The 21768-nt window shown below is 44.2% G+C and overlaps 1 protein-coding gene across 1 annotated transcript in view; it reads right to left on the bottom strand.

Annotated features, from left to right (window-relative positions):
* Nucleotides 1-284: 284 nt before the first annotated feature.
* Nucleotides 285-21768, bottom strand: part of OTOA (otoancorin) — a 72526-nt gene continuing 51042 nt past the window's right edge. The window contains exons 22-28 of the mRNA XM_055561459.1: nucleotides 18695-18882; nucleotides 16713-16868; nucleotides 7853-7995; nucleotides 7484-7620; nucleotides 6876-6973; nucleotides 3472-3667; nucleotides 285-1357 (exon numbers count right to left, since the gene is read on the bottom strand). Of these exons, the coding sequence (XP_055417434.1) occupies nucleotides 1287-1357; nucleotides 3472-3667; nucleotides 6876-6973; nucleotides 7484-7620; nucleotides 7853-7995; nucleotides 16713-16868; nucleotides 18695-18882 (989 nt within the window). The 3' untranslated portion in view covers nucleotides 285-1286. The remainder of the gene's footprint in view (nucleotides 1358-3471; nucleotides 3668-6875; nucleotides 6974-7483; nucleotides 7621-7852; nucleotides 7996-16712; nucleotides 16869-18694; nucleotides 18883-21768) is intronic.

Below are 21768 nucleotides of genomic sequence, written 5' to 3'. Positions count from 1 at the left end.
GGCTCCAGAAGCAGCACTAGCAACCACTTCCCCACCAGGATGAAAGAAAATCAGATCAGACCCCAAGTAATACCCACAGGGCCACACCCTCCACACCCCAGTCTTTTAATTTTCTGTAATAACCACACAAGACTTCTGAAGACCCGCGAGCCTCCACAATATCTACCTGTATTAATAACCGGTACAGCACAGGTCCTGACTGATCAGAACCATAGCCAGCACACTGACTCACACGCCAGTGACCGTGATCTCTGCAAACAGCTGGGGGAGTTGCAGACGGTGGAGGCTGGGAACTCCCCCTCCCCCCCAAAAAAAATTGCCACCTTAAGCTATGTCGTGAGAAACAACTTCGATGGCTGAATTTGAGAAGGCATAACATCCAGGAGGTAGCAAAGCACCCCTTCCTAAGCTCTGCCTTCCTGAGCCAAAGGTCACGAGCATCTTGCAAATTTCCAAAAGGACTGGGCCACTGGGTACATTTGCTTTGCTCCACCATAATCGCAGGAGTGACTGACTTACACAGTGTATTTTTCTTTTATTTCAACCCATCCCCAAAGCCCAGAGCACTTAAAACCTGGAAGAGCCACCACCTCCACCAAGAAAGGTATATTTTTGAAAGTTTAACAGCCATTCATTCAGCTGACTCCCAAGGAAGTGGAAGGTATCTGGAAAATGCATTTTTAAATTGATTTAACGTTGAGCCATGTTAAATGTTTTAATTTCCAAGCAATGCAATGCCCACCAAAAACATCAATTAGTCCCAACAATCAGGCAGGAATATCGGCGTCTATTATGGGATTCATTTATTTCAGCTCTGCTAAATATCTAAGAAGGAGAAATCCAATATGGCCTATATCTCCGAGGAAGGGAAATTAAAACCAGAAGAGAAGCCAGAGCAGGCCTTGGTGAAACCAGGGGCCTTGGCCTGCACCCATCGCTGGCTGGCATCTCCCTCTAGAGGGAGGGTGTTAACTTGTACTAATGTCTTCATGGTGTTGACAGGAAATGGTCTCCCCTCCCCAGCGTCCCTGTCTCCAGGCTGGAAAACTAGGGAGACTGAGATGAGGTCTCCCTGCTGAGGATGCAAGCCAGTTTAAGAAGGTGCAAGACCATATTTTAATAATTATTCTTCCTTCAGTGCCTCTTCAGTTCCAAAGTCCCAGGGTCTCCTTGCCCTCGTTGAGGCTCTGAGTCGGGGTGGGGGACTCCCACCCTCTGTAGCGTCCTCGGGGTCTGCAAGTGCCTTGGCCAGCTGCCTGGGCCCCAGGGCGATGCGCAAACACCACTCACCACACGAGCTTGGGCATCAGGACCAGGAGAAGGTAGCCCAGCCCAAGACCCCTGGAGACCCAGGCTCCTACAAGGAAACAAGACAAGAGTTCACAGGAGGTCTCAGCAGCCCACAGAGGGTGGGCACATCGCACCAGCTCCCTGCACCTCCCCCCTCTCTAGGTCTTGGCTTGCTCAACCCTAAACAAGAATAATGATCCCAAATAGCAAAGGGTGGGAGGGCAAAGTATATGAGACTGCGTGAATTAGCAAGTACCAGAACTGACTCATAGGAGTCATCTGGGGAGATGGCCAAAAATGCAAATTTGGGGATCTTCCCCTGAAAATTCTAATTCAGCAAGTCAGGTACCAGGCCAGGGGATCTGGATTTTAAGTATCACACCCAGGTGGTTCAGATAACAAAGCAAGATTAGGAAACAAGATTAAGTGCCTGGCCCCCAGGAATGGTCCACCCAGCTGCCAGGACCAGCTCAGGCCAGTGGGGTGAATGGAAGGAAAGAGGATCTAGGCTTCTCCTGCATCAGAATTTCCAGATGCACCGACCCTCTGACGCCCCCAGTCTCACTTGGAAGAGTTTACCCTGCAGATATACTTGAACAGATGCAAAGTATATAAAGTCATTTGCTGCAGCATTGATTGTAGCAGTATAAAAATAGAAACAACTGAATTATCGTCTATAGAGATCTAGTTAAAGACAGTTACAGCATAGCCAGAAAACCAAGAACTGCACGGCTCTTAGATACGGACATGGAACTGTCTCTAAGGTAAATTTTCAGGTGAAAAATGCAAGTCACAGAACAAAGTATATAATAAGCTTTTGTAAAAGTGCAGGAATAATCTATGGATATGCATGGCATATCTCTGGACAGATACACAAGCTGGTAACACTGGTTGCTCTGAGGAGGGGAACTGGGTGACTGTGGAACAGCGGGTGGAGGGTGGATGTTTCACTTCACAGCTTTTCCGACTTTTCGTATTTTAAACCATGTGCATGGTCTACTGTGTGCATTATATAAGACCCAAAACACTGCAGCATTTTCAAATAACTTTTACATGTATGCAGATTATATTTCAATGAAAAAGTTTAAAGATAGTAATAAATCAAAGGGCATGGCTCCCATCTGCAGAAATTGGGCATCCTCCCATCCCCAAGGGGGGAGGTGGAGGGGGGATACCTGGAGATGGTGAGGCCCCAGCCCTCTTTGAACTCTGGGTATTTGCATCCGCTCTTGCCTCTACCTGGGACACTCCCCACGTGGCCGGGGTATCTCTCCAGCTGGGTTTGCAGCTTAGAAATCAGTCTTCAGGAGGTTTCCACCGCAGCTTCCCCTCCCCGAAGCCCAGGAAGCTGCCTCTCCCCAGTGATCCCTGTGTCCTGCGATCCCTGGGATCACAGCACCCCTCCTACTGCCTCATGGTCGCCTGGGTGCTGGGGCTTCCGTCACCCCCACCCTGGACTGGGAGCTCCACAAGGACAGAGGACACATCTGGCTTGTTCACAGCTGCCTCCCCAGAGCCGAGCACCATGCTTTGTTCAAAGACGGTGCTCACTAAAGACAGGAGTCATAAAGAAGTGTGAGGGCGAGGGGAGGGGAGGGGAGACAGGCAGGGAGAAAAAAAAAACCGGGAAAGAAAGCCACCGCCACCCCCACCCCCGACACCTCCGCTCAGCTCATTTCTTCGTCACCACCACTTCCTTCTGCTGCTTTCCTTCCCTGGTCTTAATCAGATTTGAAATCTCCTTGTTTATTACGAGAGAACCTCACCTGCCTTACTCACCAGCTCCTACAGCAGGCTTAGCACATAGTAGGTGCCCGAAATATATCGACTGAATTTATTAATCCTGGACGGTGAGAAGGATGGAGGAGCAAAGGAACCACTGAAAGGGCTTAAGTCCTGAGAAATTCTGATTCAGTGGGTTCTGGGTGGGGTCCGTGGGGCTGGCAATTTTTAAGAGCTCCCCCCATCCCAAGACTTGCAAGTGCTCCGGAGTTGACCATTCTTTACATATGCTTGGTACGGACTGTGGGTTTTTCTCTGAATGCAGGCTCTTCAAAGACCGTCAGAGACCCCACCCTGACTTTTGGGAGCCTTCTCGCCTTCCCATCTCAGGCGGGGCGGACCGAGAGACGAGGAAGGGGGATTGGGAGTGGGAGGTGGGGCTGGGTCCGTCCCGCTCACCTGGAGGAGAAAGAGAGGAGGGGGTCCGGGCGGGGCTGGCGCTCGGAGGCGCATCCAGCCAGGAGCGAGCCTTGGCGCCATCTATCGCCCGCTGAAGGCTCTGCAGCTGCAACATGCTGAGCTGCCGGCGCTGGGCTGGGGTCACCGCCGCCGCGTTTTCAGGGCCCAGGGAGGCGATCTGCTCGGCCGACAGCTCCTGCAGGGGGAAAGGGGACAGCGCCCTCAGAGGCGCCCCTCCGAAACTTTCCCAAAGCTCGGGCATCCGCCCTGGGCCCGCACAACTTTGCGGTACCCATGTATCTCTCATCTGTGCTACTCTTCAGGATTTTTCCTTAAAATCAGACCACTCTTTCACTACTAATATAGATGTATTATAAAATGAAAAAAAAAATTAATGGCAATTTCCAAAAACGGAAACTTAGGATGACTTGCAATAAGTACTCGTTTAAAATATGCCAGAAGAAGCAAAACAACTCTAGCTAGATCTGTTGGCCAACAATGTTTGATCCTGGGGCCTCTTTTAAATATATATGTAATATATATATATTTTTTAGCTCCAAATTGAGATTTCCTCCTTGAAGTAATCAACAGTAAAAGAGAGTTTATAAGGCAACTTAATGTTGTTTAATGCAGTGCAAGTTACCCTGCCCACAATGCTTCAAGTCCCCCACAGGAGGAACACTGATGTGGTGGATAAAACACACACCTAAGGGCAAAGCTTTTAATCTGTGTCCCAGCTCTGCCACACACTAGCTGTGTGACTTGGGTAAGTTCCACAGCCTCTCTGTGCTTTTGGACTAGATGTGGGATTGCACAGAGAACTTATCTCCAATGTGGATTCTCAATTCATCACAGGTGAGTCCGGTAAGGGTTCTACAAAGGGTAAGTGCAGTGATCTATTAGTGATGTGTGCTATAGACACACAGCAGTGGGAATTCTGCTCAAGGGCCCTGAACAAGATGCTTTCTGCAATCACTTCTGCCTTAGAGGACTCGGTGATTAGTTCCCGTGGGTGTGAAATGAGATGGGATGTCAGGTGCCTCTAAAGTCATCCTGCTCGTTTTCTAAGGGTCCCAAAGATTCTGAGGAAGGGGGTTCTGCTTTCTCACCCTGTCTTTACTCCTTCACATTATTCTTTCTTGTCCAGGTTGGTGCTTCCCTGGAATCATGTCATTCCCCTGCTTAGAACCCTTTCTGCCCCCTGTCCAGGATGCAATTCAAGCTCTTTACACAATAAGGCCTTCAAGCTCTGAGTCCTGCCCCCCTCTCCAGCACCCTATCCCTCACTCCTTCCTGGCACACTTCACTCCTGGAGAATGGACAGCCATATGTGTAACCCCCAGGAGGCAATACATCCTTCTGCCTGGAACACTGTCCCTCCCTCTCACCTAGCTAACCTGTCCTGCAAAATTCAGCATCACCTCCTCCCTCTCACCAAACACACACACACAGCAGACATGCACTTCTGGCTTATACCTTACATCTACCATTAACACAGAGTCTGCATTATAAAAATTATGTATTCTTCCAATGTTGCTGCTTGCAACCCTAGGTCTATTAAACTGTTTTAAAAAAATAAATTCAAAGCGGTTCCAACATTTAATTATCAGGAGATGTTACATGAAAACGAGACTTCAGGATTCTTAAAAAAAAAAAAAAAGGACGATCTGGCAGCAATGCTAGACCCACACAGTCACACTGCATTGCATCCTGTGCCAGAGATGAGAAGCAGCTTTCCCAGCTTTAGACTGGCTCTCCAGTTCACCTTAATCCCTACCCAGGCCACTACATTCTTATGTTACTTTTTCAAGCCCCTGAAGGCACTGCATTATATGCCTTCACCAGTGCATGCCATGGGAACCTAGTCTGGTACCTACACCCTAGCACCTAGGCTGAAGCCTACCACAATGTAAGTGGCCGCTAGGAATTTTCAGAAAAGGTAAGCTGCAAAGTACATTCCAAACAAGACCAGGAGAGCGTGCTCAGCAACATGCCAACTTCAAGGACCAAGCTGCCTACCCCATGCAGAGCCCCCAGAAGAAAAGCTGAATGGGCTTTAAGGACAGCTACTTGTTTATTTCCCCTAAACAGCTTTCCTGGTAGCTCAGCTGGTAAAGAATCCACCTGCAGTGCAGGAGACCCCAGTTTGATTACTGGGTCAGGAAGATCTTCTGGAGATGGGATATAGGCTACCCACTCCAGTATTCTTGGGCTTCCCTGGAGGCTCAGACAGAAAAGAATCCGCCTGCAATGTGAGACCTGGGTTCAATCCCTGGTTTGGGAAGATCCCCTGGAGAAAGGAATGGCTACCCACTCCAGTGTTCTGGCCTGGAGAATTCCATGAAGTGTATAGTCCATGGAGTCGCAAAGAGTCAGGACTGAGTGACTTTCACTTTTCAAACAGCGCTCAAACCTGGTCTGTGCTGGGAACTGTTCTTGGTCCTGAAGTGGTTCAAGATCTGTTCTCTTGTCTTAAAAAGAACCAATGACGTGGCATCATGCGAGCTTGTCTAGCCTGGTGTGCCTTATCCAGTTTTGGTGGACAAAATATGTTTCCAAGTTACCCAGCAAACAAGAACACCAGAGTCACTTTTCATCAGAGCAGACTTCCCTACCAAACCCTCTCATAATCTTATACATCTGCTTCCCTATCCTCGGTAGATCCACTCCAACCCTCTCAATTTTTTCCATAGCTGTTTACCACCTATCTTATTGTGGCTTTCTTAATACTTTTCTTTAAATCAATTTAAATGTTTCACTTAAATTTATTTTAAAAGAAAATGTTAATGGAAATGTCATCCCTCATCTACAATTCTGAAGTCCAAAAAAAGTCTGAAACCTGTAAGTTTTTCCCAAAGTTTAAGACAAACTCATTTGCCAGCAAAATCTGACATGAATTGATATGAAACCATTTATAGTCTCTATTTATTCCAATTAGTGTGATTTGTCACAGATTTCTTCACAGAAATATTAATGTACTTGCTTACAAGGTGCTTCCCCCAGACACTGCTGAGGGTGTTCAGTTACAATACTGTAGATTCACAGAGTGATCTTTCTAAACTCTGGAAAATTCCAAATTCTGAAATATCCCAAGGGTTTGGGATAAGGGAATATACACCTGTCATTCCATCATAAATAGAAAATTAGTGCCAGTGGCTGTGAAGAGAAGGAAACCATAAAAATAGACACAAATAAAAGATAAATTAAAAATTGAATAAAAAACTTTAAAAACAAAAATAGCTAAAATTATGTTGTGATCCATCCATTGTTGGCACATAGCTCTCCTCTGGCCCTATTAGCAGAAGCAGGTTGTAGGTCCCTAGAATCCAACACCCACCATCTGCTTCCCTGTGTGATTTGAAATGGGGTCAGCTCCCATTCTCCTTGAAGAACTGAGTACTTACTTTGAATATCTCATCAGGAAGGCATTTGATTGCTGATGGCTGGAAATATGGCATCAAATCCTTATCAAGCATTCGGAGCTCTTCCTTAGTTAATCCAGCTGGGGAGAAAAAGGAATCAGAGGGTTTAATTCAAGCCATCAGAACTCCGTTTGTTTTATTAATGGCACTGCGTAATGTACAGATCTGCATGTTCTAGGCAAACATCATTCCTTACAAAAGGCCCTGAAAGTCACTCTGGGGAATTAGGTTCCTTAATCAACTCAGGAAGAAAATATGTGGGTCACATTAGCCCTGATTGGTCTCCTACAAGGAAATTTATGCCCAGAAGGAGCTTCACTTTACACAAATTTTAAATTGTGTATAAATCTATTTTGGAGCCAATTAAATAACATTCTAAACCACTTTAGCTACACAGAATTACCAAGAGAGCTTGTTTAAAAAGCAGACTTGCAGATCCCCACCTTCTGCAACTTGAAGTCATGAAATCTAGGTTCTATCATAACTCTATGGATGTTCACTATACGTGGCCAAGGATTTTGTTTGTTTGTTTTTGTCCCCAGATTTAAGGTTGGAAAGGGGGAGAAAGGCATGCTCAAGCTGCCTCTTACCTGCAATGGTCCCAAGCTCCTGCAAGACAAAGCTGGACCACTCAGTGGGCTCCCCAAACACAACTTCTGCCTTCCTCTTAAACTCTGCCAAGACCTGGGTACTGCAGAGCAGGGTCCCGATTCTGGCCACCACCACCCTGGTTACAAGGGAGGGATATAGTGTGAGCCTAGGAGACTCTCCAGCCAAAATAGATATGCAAAAGGTAGGTAGGCTCAGCACCAGAAAGGATCCAGCTAATCTCACTCCCTATTTTATCCCAGAAAGGTTGCAAAGCAGCAGGAAGCAGAGAACACCTTGATGAATAAATTAATGAATGAATCAACCAACAATCAATCATTTGCCACTCTGTGCACTAGTATTTTGGTTACCTGAATTCCAAGATCTTTATAAGTGAGATTTCAGTGATGTTCATGGCACACAGGGCTGCACCAAGTCCTACCAAGTGGAAGCTCTTCAGATCCTGGACCCTATAGCCTGAATCCTCCAGAAACCCTTGCAGAATGGATTTAGCCTATAAAATGTGGAAGGACAAGAAATGAACCATCCAGGGATGATCAAGACCCCAAGATCCAAGGGGATAACGGAGCCAGCTTCCTGACAATTGCTCACGCTTCTCCTCTGGACATATTACCCATTCCAAACCATCCTAGCCACTCATCCAGGTTATCCTCCCGATGGTGCCGCTTCTACTGAGTATGTCCCCTGATCTATAAAAGCCACGAAGTTCTTATATCCTTCAACATTAAAGACATCAGTACCTTGGGTCTGGTCTGCTGGCTTATTCCCCTCATCATTCATGACTTTCAGATAGTTTGGTCATTTAAGTTCTTCTGCATTAGGATCCAAACTTTTCCAGTGTATGTTTTCACAATTTTCTGATAAAACCTTGTAACTTTCTGCCTTTACACCTTTACTCAAGTCAGTGCCTCAATCTGAAATGCCCTTCCTACATTCCCAACAGTTAAAATCCATCCTTTTATTTAGGAGTTCAAGTCAGATGTTACCTCCGTGAAATCTACCCTGAAATACGTTTGCCTCTCACTCTTCAGCTCCAGAGGGTAGTACATTAAATGCTCTGGCATTTAAAACCACACGGAAATCTTTCCAATTAGCTTCGATTTTAGGGGTTGATGTGTAGTGTAGAGTCCCCTTAATTTAACATAGTGGCTATTAATTGTTCATGACTTTCCCTGGTGAGCCAGCCCTCCCACACTCTTACTTCATGTGGTCCAACTGGAGCTCACTGCATTCTGAGTTCCAGGAGTGTTCCTGGCCAGTCAGAATGCCTCTTAGCCTGACTATAGTGATTGTTTCTAGATTGGGCATGTGATCCAGTCAAAACCAACCGGGACTTTGGCTGGAGCAATTAGAAGAGCTGAGCTTTCTTTACTCTGGACTGGACCTTGGAAGACAAACACCTGAATCTTCTAGAACTCACCACATGAAAAGAAACTGCCTCTGAACAAAGCCAACACAGAAGAAAGCAGGGTCAAAATGGTGAGACAGTCCTGACAACAGTGCTGAAGCCCCTGGATCCAGCCATACTTTAATTCCACTCTTGACATCCTCTGTGATAGGAGTCAATAAACTCCATTCTTTTTAAACATTTTTATTGGAGTAAAGTAGATTTACAAAACTGTGTTAGTTTCAGGTTCATAGCAAAGTGAATCAGTTATACATATATGTATATATATACACACACACACACATATACACATATATACACACATATATACATATCTCCACTCTTATTTAGATTCTTTTCCCATATAGGTCTTTACAGAGCACTGAGCAGAGTTCCCTGTGCTACACAGTAAGTCCTTAGTGAAAAGTGAGTATTAGTCGCTCTGTCATGTCAGATTCTTTGTGACCCCATGGACTATAACCCACCAGGCTCCTCTGTCCATGGGACTCCCCACCCAAGGATCAAACACAGGTCTCCCGCATTGCAGACAGATTCTCTACCATCTGAGCCATGAAGGAAGCCCGATAGTAATTCCTTTCAGTTACCAATTTTATATATGGTAGTGTGTATATGTCAACCTCAGTTTCCCACTTTATCCCTCCTCCCCTTTCTGCCTGGTAACCATAGTTTGTTTTCTACATCTGTGACTCTATTTCTGTTTTGTAAATCTGCTTTCATTTACACCATTTTTTTAGATTCCACATATAAGCGATATATTTTTCCTCCTCTGTCTGACTTATTTCACTCAGTATAACAATCTCTAGGTCCATCCATGGTGCTGCAAATGGCATTACTTCACTCTTTTTATGGCTGAGTAGTATTCCATTGTATATATGTACCACATCTTCTTTATCCTTTCCTCTGTGGATGGACATTTAGGTTGCTTCCTTTTCTTGGTTATTGTAAATAGGGCTGCAATGAACACTGGAGTGTGTGTATCTTTTTGAATTATGGTTTTCTATGGACATATGCCCAGGAGTGGGATTGCTGGATCATATGGAAATTAATATTTAGTTTTTTAAGGAACCTCCATACTGTTCTCTATAATGCACCAATTTACATTTCCACCAACAAGGTAGGAGAGTCCCCTTTTCTCCACACCCTCTCCAGCATTTATTGTTTGTAGATTTTTTGACCAATGTCAGGTGACACCTCATTGTAGCTTTGATTTGCATTTCTCTAAGAATTAGTGATGCTGAGCATTTTTCCACGTGCTTTTTGGCCTGGTGTATGTCTTCTTTGAAGAACTGTCTATTTAGATCTTCCATTCATTTTTGATTGGGCTAACAAACTCCATTCTTGCTCAAGTCTCCTTGAGTTGGGTTTTCTGTCACTTGTAACTGGGTGAATCCTGATTAATTTCATCTGCCCATGTTGGACTTGAGGAAGGACCCAAGTCAATCCCCTAAAGATGAGCTGCATAATAGTGTGGATTGTCAGGGATCATGGAGACAGATTATAAAGATTACAAAAGGACCAGAGCTCACAAGGCAAAGGTAGGGAGGGGATATCCAAGGATGAACATCTCCTGAGTGGAAGCGGAAGTCACAGTGAATCTTCCCATCTCCCTTTAATGTCAGTCCATCCTATCACACAATATGGATCACTCTAGTGTTAAGAGAAAGTGTTTTGTGAAACATTGCAATGGGATTCCACTTTTTAACGTGGCTGTTGCCTTTCTATCTCTCAGGTCTGTTTAAATGTTACCTGCTCAGAGAAGACTTCCCGGATTCTCCCATCCCAAGTAGCTTCCCTCCCTACTATTTCCATGAGAACTTTGTCCATCTTCTGCTTATCCCTAATCAAAATTTGTTAAATGTTTCCTCTTGATTGCTCAACTTTTTGTCTGTATCACCAAGCAGAATCTCCAAAGATGAAGACCCTATCCAGCTAATTCACTACCATATTCCCAGTACCTGGCACAATGCCTAGCCCACAGTAGGGTACATTCTGAATAATAAGTACTTTTTGAATGAATGAATGGATGAACATCTAAGTGAGTGATTTACAGAAGCCACAGGCAATATATGTTCCTTTGAAATGACATCGAATTACTGCTTCTCTAATCCAATCAGATGATGGATTGGCTTCAGAGAGATTTCCTACATTTCTGCAAATCAGATTGGTCAATGTCTTCATGAAGTTTCCCTCAATGATTACAAAGCTCACAGGTGCTATAAGGGAATTTCAGTTAATACTGTGCTTAGATTTAAATGTCCTTGACTGAATGGAAATGTGCATCCCAAATAATAACAGGTAATATTTACTGAATGCTTACTGTATGCCAACACTCTTTTGACCATTTACACATACTATCTTTTCTAATCCCCACAACCCTAGGAAGTAAATATTAATATTATCTCTATTTCATAGATGCAGAAACTGAGGCACAGAGAGGTTAAGTAACTATGCCAAGGTTATGCCAAGATGCCAAGGTAATGCCAAGTATGCCAAGATGACTTGAATGACTGGTTCTAGGATTACAACCCAGGCAGTCTGACTCCAAAGCCTCTACTCTAAGCCAGTGAAGATGTTTGGGGATGAAGGAGAGGTAGAGATTCAAGTTAGCTTTTGAACTTTTCTTATTAAGTCTTCATAAGCAGGTTTCACTTGTTGACTCATAGCAATCCGTGCTCCCCAACTATCAGGCATGCCCATTTTAAAATGAAAGTGCAAAAATACAATTCAAATAAAATTACTTTGAAGATGTGATATTAAATTGTTTTGCCACTGGAACCTGGAAAATGCAAGCTCAGCCTGCAAGATGATAAGCCAAAATATATTTCCTTGAATGACTGGGCCAGTGTATCTGTAATGATTCCATGACAATTAATATCAACACTTTTAGGCAATATTAACCGCTGAAAGTGAATAGCTGTAAGATTTCAATCTCTCTGTTCATCCCTCTGGCTTCTATAATAGTTTTTTTCCTTTATATTGGTTTTTAAGCTGAACTATCTGTTAATGCAGTTCTGCCAGGTCTGACTATTAATCTAGAAACATGCATTTAAGGGTTTGATTGGGAGCTAAAGTTGAGGAACTGACTGCAAATGATATATGCAAATGTTAGGTTTTCATATCCCCTTCAAACATATTGATAAATCTCACTGCCATCCATGGGAATTGAAAATTGGTACAAAGGGAAAGAGATACTGTAGTTTCTAAGCTGGAGATATTTTCCTGTGTTCTCCCAGACTGCAAATAGAATGATTTTAATACTGGAAGTGTGATGTGGCACTTCTTAAGCCAGTCAAAACCAGTTTTAGAGTCGCAGAACCCCAGGATTATAGAATGTCGGAGTGGAAGGAACTGCAGACTGGTGGGCCAGGGGGAGGTCCGACCCTCTCATCTTGCAAGGGAGGCAAGTGTTAAACTGCCAGAAAGACGGGGTGTGATGATGACAATATACTAATGACAACAATGAAAACAACGAATTTTTTTGACTACTAGGTGCCAGGCATTGTTCACAGTGAAAGTGAAAGGCGCTCGGTCGTGTCTGACTCTTTGTGACCCCATGGACTGTAGCCCACCAGGCTCCTCTGTCCATGGAATTCTCCAGGCCAGAATACTGGAGTGGGTAGCCATTCCCTTCTCCAGGGAATCTTCCCAACCCAGGGATCGAACCCAGGTCTCCCGCATTGCAGGTGGATTCTTAATGTCTGAGCCAGCAGGCAAGCCCATTGTTCACATATTTAACATGTATTAACTTACTTCACCCTTAGGGCCAGGACCTCCATGTTGCCCAACTCCAGCGGGGTTGGGCAATTCACCCCGTGTTCTATTTGAATGTTGCCACTCAGTCATGAGACACGGCAATCCTGATTGCAAGAAGCTCATGAGAGTAGGGGATATGCCTTGGTTTTGCCTGCCTAGTATCCACGCTCCCCTGATAACACCATGCTTTTCTCTTTTGTGAACCACCTGTATTCATTTCCTTTTGCTGCTGTAACAGATTACCACAAACTCCATGGCCTGAAATGACACAGATACATTCTATTATAGTTCTGGGGATCTTAAGTCCTAAAATGGGTCATCAGGATGTGTTCCTTTTGAGACTCTAGACCGCATTCATTTCCTTGTCTGTTTTAGCTTCTGGAGGTTTCCTAAAGTCCTTGACTCAGAGCCCCATCTTCGATCTTCAAACCCAGCAGCACTGTACCTTCAAATCTCTCAATGTGTCCCCCTGCCTCCACTGTCACATTGCCCTCTGTATCTGGGGTCCTCCTGCCCCCACCTCCATCACTAAGGACCTTGTGATTATGTTGGGCCCACCAGGATAATCTCCTACTGCAAGATTCTTAACCTAATCACATCAGCAAAGTTCCTTTTGCCGCATAAGGGAACTTATTCATGGGTTCCAGCGATGAGGAAGTGGACATCTTTGGGGGTCATTACATAGCCTATCATACATGCGTTCCCCATTCTCAGTTCAGATGGTCTTGATGAGATGGATTCTACTCTCTGATGTGTGTCAGGCCAACCCACATATTCTACTTCTGACCAGATTGTTTAGGACTGGGCAATTGCATGATTGGAGGCAGTGCTGGGGCTGTTTCAAAAATTAATGAGAAAGAAGCGCTTTTTTCTGAGGTTTCTAATTACATGATATGTAAGCCTAGTGCTGAAAATGACAGCTGAGGGGAGGGCCGCCTGAGAACCAAGTGAACACAGAGCAGCTAAGACACCCCCTTCCAGAAATACAGTGGATTAACTTCCTACCCAACAGAAACATATTCTGGGCAGAAGTTCTTCTTTTGCCCATGAAGGAGTCACTGACACAGGAATCACCCTCTCACCATAAACTGAAAAAAGTAAATGAAATGACTCTATTTAGACACTGGACAACAGGAAGCACAAGCCTATAATGCTGAAAGAAGGAAAACAAATCAGGTGAACCCCACAATTGCCCTTACTGTCTGCCCTGAGGCAGTTTCCAGGCTATCGAGCAGGAAAGGGAACCCAAAAAAGCCCAGTGGTCAGGCTGAGTTGAGGATACAGAGATTCAAGTCCAGAGAGGCCAGAGATCCTATAATTTGTCAAGCAAAGTACTGGAGAGGAAGAAACTGCACAGAGAGGGAACAGGGTCCATAAGTCTACAGAGAGGTTTTATCAAGCCTGGCTGAGCACTGATCACATGCAAGGAATGGAAGTCCACATAAATATCAAAAAGGCATCAGAAAGCAGGAGGCCAAACAATTCTCAGAGCTCACACGGAGCTGGGAAGAGTTCACATTCCCACCAGCCCTAGAGAAGAGATCTTGAACTATACGGAGCATTGGATGGAGTCCTCAGAAGAATCACATCTCAGTGATGGGGATAAATTAACCACTGAATAAAGCTCACTTTCAGTTCAGTTCAGTCGCTCAGTCGTGTCCGACTCTTTGCAACCCCATGAATCGCAGCACCCCAGGCCTCCCTGTCCATCACCAACTCCCGGAGTTCACCAAACCCATGTCCTTTGAGTCAGTGATGACATCCAGCCATCTCATCCTCTGTCGTCCCCTTCTCCTCCTGCCCCCAGTCCCTCCCAGCATCAGGGTCTTTTCTAATGAGTCAACTCTTTGCATGAGGTGGCCAAAGTATTGGAGTTTTGGCTTCAACATCAATCCTTCCAAAGAACACCCAGGGCTGATCTCCTTTAGAATGGAGTGGTTGGATCTCCTTGCAGTCCTGGCAAAACTAATACAGTTATGTAAAGTTTAAAAATAAAATAAAATTAAAAAAAAAAATAAAGAACTTTAAAAAAAAAAAAAAGAGTCTTCTCCAACACCACAGTTCAAAAGCATCAATTCTTCGGTGCTCAGCTTTCTTCACCATCCAACTCTCATATCCATACGTGACTACTGGAAAAACCATAGGCTCGATTAGACGGACCTTTGTTGGCAAAGTAATGTCTCTGCTTTTCAATATACTATCTAGGTTGGTCATAACTTTCCTTCCAAAGAGTAAGCATCTTTTAATTTCACGACTGCAATCACCATCTGAAGTGATTTTGGAGCCCCCAAAAATAAAGTTTGACACTGTTTCCCCTGTTTCCCCATCTATTTCCCATAAAGTGATGGGACCAGATGCCATGATCTTCGTTTTCTGAATGATGAGCTTTAAGCCAATTTTTTCACTCTCCTCCTTCACTTTCATCAAGAGGCTTTTTAGTTCCTCTTCACTTTCTGCCATAAGGTTGGTGTCGTCTGCATATCTGAGATATTGATATTTCTCCTAGCAATCTTGATTCCAGTTTGTATTTCTGTGAAGTCAAGTGGGCCTTAGAAAGCATCACTATGAACAAAGCTAGTGGAGGTGATGGAATTCCAGTTGAGCTATTCCAAATCCTGAAAGATGATGCTGTGAAAGTGCTGCACTCAATATGCCAGCAAATTTGGAAAACTCAGAGGTGGTCACAGGACTGGAAAAGGTCAGTTTTCATTCCAATTCCAAAGAAAGGCAATGCCAAAGAATGCTCAAACTACTGCACAATTGCACTCATCTCACATGCTAGTAAAGTAATGCTCAAAATTCTCCAAGCCAGGCTTCAGCAATACGTGAACCATGAACTTCCAGATGTTCAAGCTGGTTTTAGAAAAGGCAGAGGGACCAGAGATCAAATTGCCAACATCCGCTGGATCATGGAAAAAGCAAGAGAGTTCCAGAAAAACATCTTTTTCTGCTTTATTGACTATGCCAAAGCCTTTGACTGTGTGGATCACAATAAACTGTGGAAAATTCTGAAAGAGATGGGAATACCAGACCACCTGACCTGTCTCTTGAGAAACCTGTATGCAGGTCAGAAAGCAACATTTAGAACTGGACATGGAACAACAGACTGGTTCCAAATAGGAAAAGGAGTACATCAAGGCTGTATATTGTCACTCTGCTTATTTAACTTATATGCAGAGTTTCTCTTATATGAGAAACGCTGGGCTGGAAGCTCACTCTAGATTCACCCTTATAATGCTCAAAGGGAAGCCTCAAAATCATCAAACTGATCTAAAAGTAATTGAAGTGTGTGCCAGAACAAAGCCTAGTACTCTTCAAAGGAGAACAACTGAACTGAGTGCTCAAAGATGTAAAATTCACAATGCCCATTAGCCCATTAAAATTTTTAGACCTACAAATAAGAAAATATGACCATAATTATGGGGAAAATTACCTAACAAAAAGACAATGATGAACTTCCCTGGTTGTCCAATGGTTAAGAATCTACCTGCCAATGCAGGGGACATGGGTTTGAGCCCTGGTTTGGCAGGATCCCCATATGCCTAGAAGCAACTAAGCCCGTGCACCCCAATTACTTAAGTCCAAGAGCTTAGAGCCCATGTTCCGCAACAAGAGAAGCCACGGGAAAGAGTATCCCCCACTCACCGCAACTAGAGAAAGCCCATGAGCAGCAGTGAAGATCCATGCAGCCAAAAATAAATAAATAGAAACAACAATGATGATGAAATTAGCAGCAAAGACTTTTATTTTTTTACAGTTATCTTTTAAGTCTTTATTGAATTTGTTACAATATTATTTCTGTTTCATGCTTTGTTTTGTTTTTTGCTGTTAGGCGTACAGGATCTTGGCTCCCTGGCCAGGGATTGAACCCACATTTCATGCACTGAAAGTGAAGTCTTAACCACTGGACCACCAGGGAAGTCCCCAGCAGCAAAGGCTTTTAAAGTTGCTATAATGACTACTGTAAGTATGCTCTAGGATGTAAAGGAAAATATACACACTATTAAGACTGAAATAGAATATTTAAGAGATCCAGCATATCTACTTACCTGCCCTGGGGTCCACTCTGTCTGCTGGCTGAGGGAAGCCACGGTATCGATGGAGCTGAGATCCAGCTGCTCCAGCTCACTCTCATTAAGAGCCAGAGCAATGCGCCCCAGGGAAACAATATGGTACTCTCTCCAGGAAGAAGGCATGTCCCAAACCTTCAGGTGAAAAAAAAAGCCAGATTAGACTGACCCCTACTGACTGTGGTTTCCCTGATAGCTCAGTTGGTAAAGAATCCACCTGCAATGCAGGAGACCCCGGTTCAATTCCTGCGTGGGGAAGATCCCCGGGAGAAGGGAAAGGCTGCCTGCTCTAGTATTCTGGCCTGGAGAATTCCGTGGACTGTATAGTCCATGGGGTCGCAAAGAGTTTGACATGACTGAGCAACTTTCACTTTTACTGACTGTATTTGAAACTGACATGGGGCAAATTTCTTTAATATATAAAGTTCTCAAACAAATCAATAAGAAAATAATGACTATTTTTTTTAAACAGACAAAAAACATGAATAGGAAATTCACAAGAAAAGAAACAAACCTATGAGAAAAGTTGTCTCAGTCATATTAAAGAAATGTACGTTAACAACAATCAAAGAATAGTAAGTAGGCTGATCGAATTGACAAAGAGTAAAAAGAATGATCACTTATGGTATCGGAAAGATATGGGATAAAGGATGCTGTCATTTGTTGATGTTAAGAATGTAAATTGGTACATGATTTTTAGAGGGAAATTTGGCTACATGCATCAAAAGCTTTTAAAACATTTATACTCTTTGATTCAGAAATTCCACCTCTGAGAATTTAGCCTAAGTAAATATTAAGACAAGTGCCCAAAGAAATATGTATAAATATATACATGGAGGCATTAAAAAAATAAAGTCTAAAAGTCTACCAACTAGTTAAATAAAGACCAACCATAAAGTAGGATATTACGTAGCTCTTTTAAAGGCTGATATAGATTTATATTTCTGATATATAATAATATGTGCTGTACACTGTTCGTGTGGAGAGGAAGCTATTGAAGAGTTGGAGTATGATCCTATTTTTTGTAACATATATATGTTAGATATATGAAATACATGTATGAAATATATAAATATATTTTACATGCATACACAGAAGTCTGGGAAGCTTCGGGTGAACATACCAAAATATTAATAGTGCTTGAAAGTGAAAGCAGTAGTCTCTCAGTTGTGTCCGACTCTTTACAACCCCGTGGACTGGAGCCTACCAGGCTCCTCTGTCCACAGAGATTCTCCAGGCAAGAATACTGGAGTGGGTTGCCATGCCCTCCTCCAGGGGATCTTCCCAACCCAGGCATCGAACCCAGGTCTCCCGCTTTGCAGGTGGATTCTTTACCGTTTGAGCTACCCGGTTATCTCCAGGTAAAAGATTGACTGATTTTCTTCTTTATTATTTTCTGACTTGCCTACAATAAACTTGGATTACTCATATGAAAAACAGACATCATTTTAAGGAATTTAATATCTTAACCCCACAACCATAACTACATAGTCCACGACAATCTTAACAGCTGAAACAAGCCACTCAAGGGAATCTTTATAAAGATGGCAAATTACTTCCAGTTCTCTTTTTATTCCTTTCTGCTCTGTTCTCAGGTGACTTTGCAACAGATTCTAAGAAAACCTCCTGAAAGCAGCAGCGGGGTTCTCCAAGTGGAGGAAGAAAAGGCTTGATTCCTGGAAACCACCTCAGTCAGAGGCACCAGGGTATCCCCAAAATTTGATTTACGGAGCATCCTTTAGATGCCAAGACATCTCATCCCATCCTCGACAGAGCCCTAGAGGGAGGAGCTGGAACCCTCTCAGGCTCACAGATCACAGCTCTGGCTCGGAGCGGACGCAGTGGGATTCCAACAAGATGACCCAAGTGCAAACCCCATGAGATGGGTCTGTGCACAGCAGGGCTGAGACCCTGGGCTGGGTTTCCCTCTGTGAGGGCTTCCTCCCTGACGCAGGCTTCACCTGTACTGCCTTCTCCTTCAGCTTCCTCAGCTGAGCCAGACTGAAGCTCCTGACGGCCCCCAGCAGCTCCACGCTCCTGAGGAACGTGTTCTCCTCCAGGCAGAGCAGGTCCTCAGGGGCCCAGCAGGCATTGGCTTCGGCCAGCTTGATGATGTCATCAAAAGAGGGAGCCACGATGCCATGGCAACCTGAGGAATGGGTGACATGGAGAAGGAACAGACGAAAGGGAATTTCAGGAAATGTGAGTCTTCCCTCCTCCCCCGCCCCCCATGATCACTGGTTGCAGTAACTTTATTTTTATTTATTTTTGGCTGTGAGGCCTGTGGGATCTTCATTCCCCGACTAGGGATCAAACCCGGGCCTCCTGCAATGAAAGCGCAGAGTCCCAAACTGGACTGCCAGGGAATTCCCTGAGTCTACTTCTTTATGTTTTTCTCCAAGCAGATTTACCCAATAGAAGCGGTGTAGGGTAGAAGCTGAGCTCAGGTACCCAGGGACCTGTGTGAATTAAACTTCTGCCGTGTCTTGCTAACTCTGTACAAAGCCCCACGCACACACTAGAAGCTTTGCATCCCTCTGATTGGGCAGTAGGAGCTGTTCACTCTGGTGAACAGTTCTGGCTTTAGATTCAAATCCAAAGCTATTTAACCCCTCTGTGCCTCGTACTCCTAGTCTATAAAATGAGGATTAAAATTTTGAATACCTTACAGAATTTTTGTGAGGACTAAACATATCATTACATATAAAGCCGAGTATACAGTAAGCACTCAATACATGTTAGCCATTTTTATTACTTACACTACCTGTCATAGCCACCCCATGCATTTGAGTTTGCAATCCAGAGTTAGAGTTAGGGCTTCCAGAATTATGAGGAAGATGTGCTCCTATCTAAGTGTGGAAAGGGAAGATGACCCACCTGCCATAAAAGTCTTGGTGGAGGCTTTGGCCTTCTCATCCCAGGAGAGACGAGAAATGGGTCTGTTACATTTTCCTTGGCAACAGGAGAAACCCACCCGCGTCAGTCTTTGAATAAGCTTAACCTTACCTAGTCAAACCATTTACTCTCCAATCCACAAATGAGATACTGTCTCAGCTGGCCCAGATGTGCACAGCCTAAGAGAAAACCAGGCCCCTTGTCTTAAGAGGAGTCCTGGATTTCCCATCTTAGTAGCTGACAATCCCTGATGTTCACAGACTCACCAGCACCACCCAGGGCTGGACATTTCTTGAGCCCTGTGGCCACACCCCTCTCACTGCATCTTCAATGGAAATTCATTGGACGTCAATCAAGAGGCAAAACTGGACCAAAGGTACATGTCAAAGGTACACGTCTGGTGCTCAAACATCTTTATCACAGCCCACTTGTAGAAGATAAAAGACTCGTCTCTCCCAGACCCCCTTGGCCCCACTTTCCAATGAAGGCAGGATCCAGTAAAAGTACAGAATTGAGGAGAAAAGAATGGTTTTAAAGTACAGCAGGGATTTGGGCTTATCACTGCTATGTTTCCAGGGCTTAGAATAGGGCCTGGCACATAGTAGGTATTCAGCAAATATTTGTTGAATGAATCAACACACACACACAAAATTTACTGAAGTGAAACCGAGTAGCAGTTCAGCCAATCCATTAGTTACTACAATCACAGCAGCAATTAATACCCAGAACCAACCAAAGAAAATGCCAACTAAGCACTGGAGGTAAGGGCCTCCTCCCCGGGTGAGAAAAGTCTTACTTTCTCATAGCCACGGGCACAGGAGGAGCTTGTGACAACTGGATGGTTGGGCCCTGAGGGCCGGTAATCTTCACCTGCTTTGGGTTCAGTTCCAAGAGCTGCCATTTACTAGCTCTGAGACTTTGGCCAAATCTCTGTGTCTCTTGAAACTCCATTTCCTTTTTCAAGAAAGTGGGAAGAACCATGCCACCCACCCCATAGGATAGAGGTGAGGACCCAAGGTGAGCATCAATCCGACTGTGACGCTGCCGTGCTTGCTGCCCCATGAAACCCTCACCTTAAGATCTCCTTTACAGGGAGACAAGGCTCCACTCCAGCCACACCGCCCTTCATGTCTCCTTCCCCCCCACCCCCAGTCCTGTCCATTCCTCTGTCTGCAGATGCTAACTTCACACGTCCACCCTTGAGTCTTTCCTCAAATGTCACCTTAGTGAAACCTTCCTTAACCAATCTCCTTTCAAATTACAACCCCACACCCCACACTCTCTGACTCCTGTCCTTGCTTTAATTTCCTTCTTCTTAAAAAAATTTTATTGGCGGATAGTTGCTTTACAATGTTGTGTTGGTTTCAGCTATACAGCAAAATGAATCCGAGATATATATCTGCTATATAATAAACTGTGGAAAATTCTGAAAGAGATGGGAATACCAGACCACCTGACCTGCCTCTTGAGAAATCTGTATGCAGGTCAGGAAGCAACAGTTAGAACTGGACATGGAACAACAGACTGGTTCCAAATAGGAAAAGGAGTATGTCAAGGCTGTATATTGTCACCCTGCTTATTTAACTTATATGCAGAGTACATCATGAGAAACACTGGACTGGAAGAAACACAAGCTGGAATCAAGATTGCCGGGAGAAATATCAATAACCTCAGATATGCAGATGACACCACCCTTATGGCAGAAAGTGAAGAGGAACTCAAAAGCCTCTTGATGAAAGTGAAAGTGGAGAGTGAAAAAGTTGGCTTAAAGCTCAACATTTAGAAAACGAAGATCACGGCATCCGGTCCCACCACTTCATGGGAAAGAGATGGGGAAACAGTGGAAACAGTGTCAGACTTTATTTTTCTGGACTCCAAAATCACTGCAGATGGTGACTGCAGCCATGAAATTAAAAGACGCTTACTCCTTGGAAGGAAAGTTATGACCAACCTAGATAGCATATTCAAAAGCCGAGACATTACTTTGCCAACCAAGGTCCACCTAGTCAAGGCTATGGTTTTTCCTATGGTCATGTATGGATGTGAGTTGGACTGTGAAGAAGGCTGAGCGCCAAAGAATTGATGCTTTTGAACGGTGGTGTTGGAGAAGACTCTTGAGAGTCCCTTGGACTGCAAGGAG

This window comes from Bubalus kerabau, chromosome 23 (assembly GCF_029407905.1).
Source record: "Bubalus kerabau isolate K-KA32 ecotype Philippines breed swamp buffalo chromosome 23, PCC_UOA_SB_1v2, whole genome shotgun sequence".
Taxonomy (NCBI): Eukaryota; Metazoa; Chordata; class Mammalia; order Artiodactyla; family Bovidae; genus Bubalus; species Bubalus kerabau.
The sequence above is the reverse complement of the archived record's forward strand: the minus strand, read 5'-3'. Positions and strand labels throughout refer to the sequence as shown.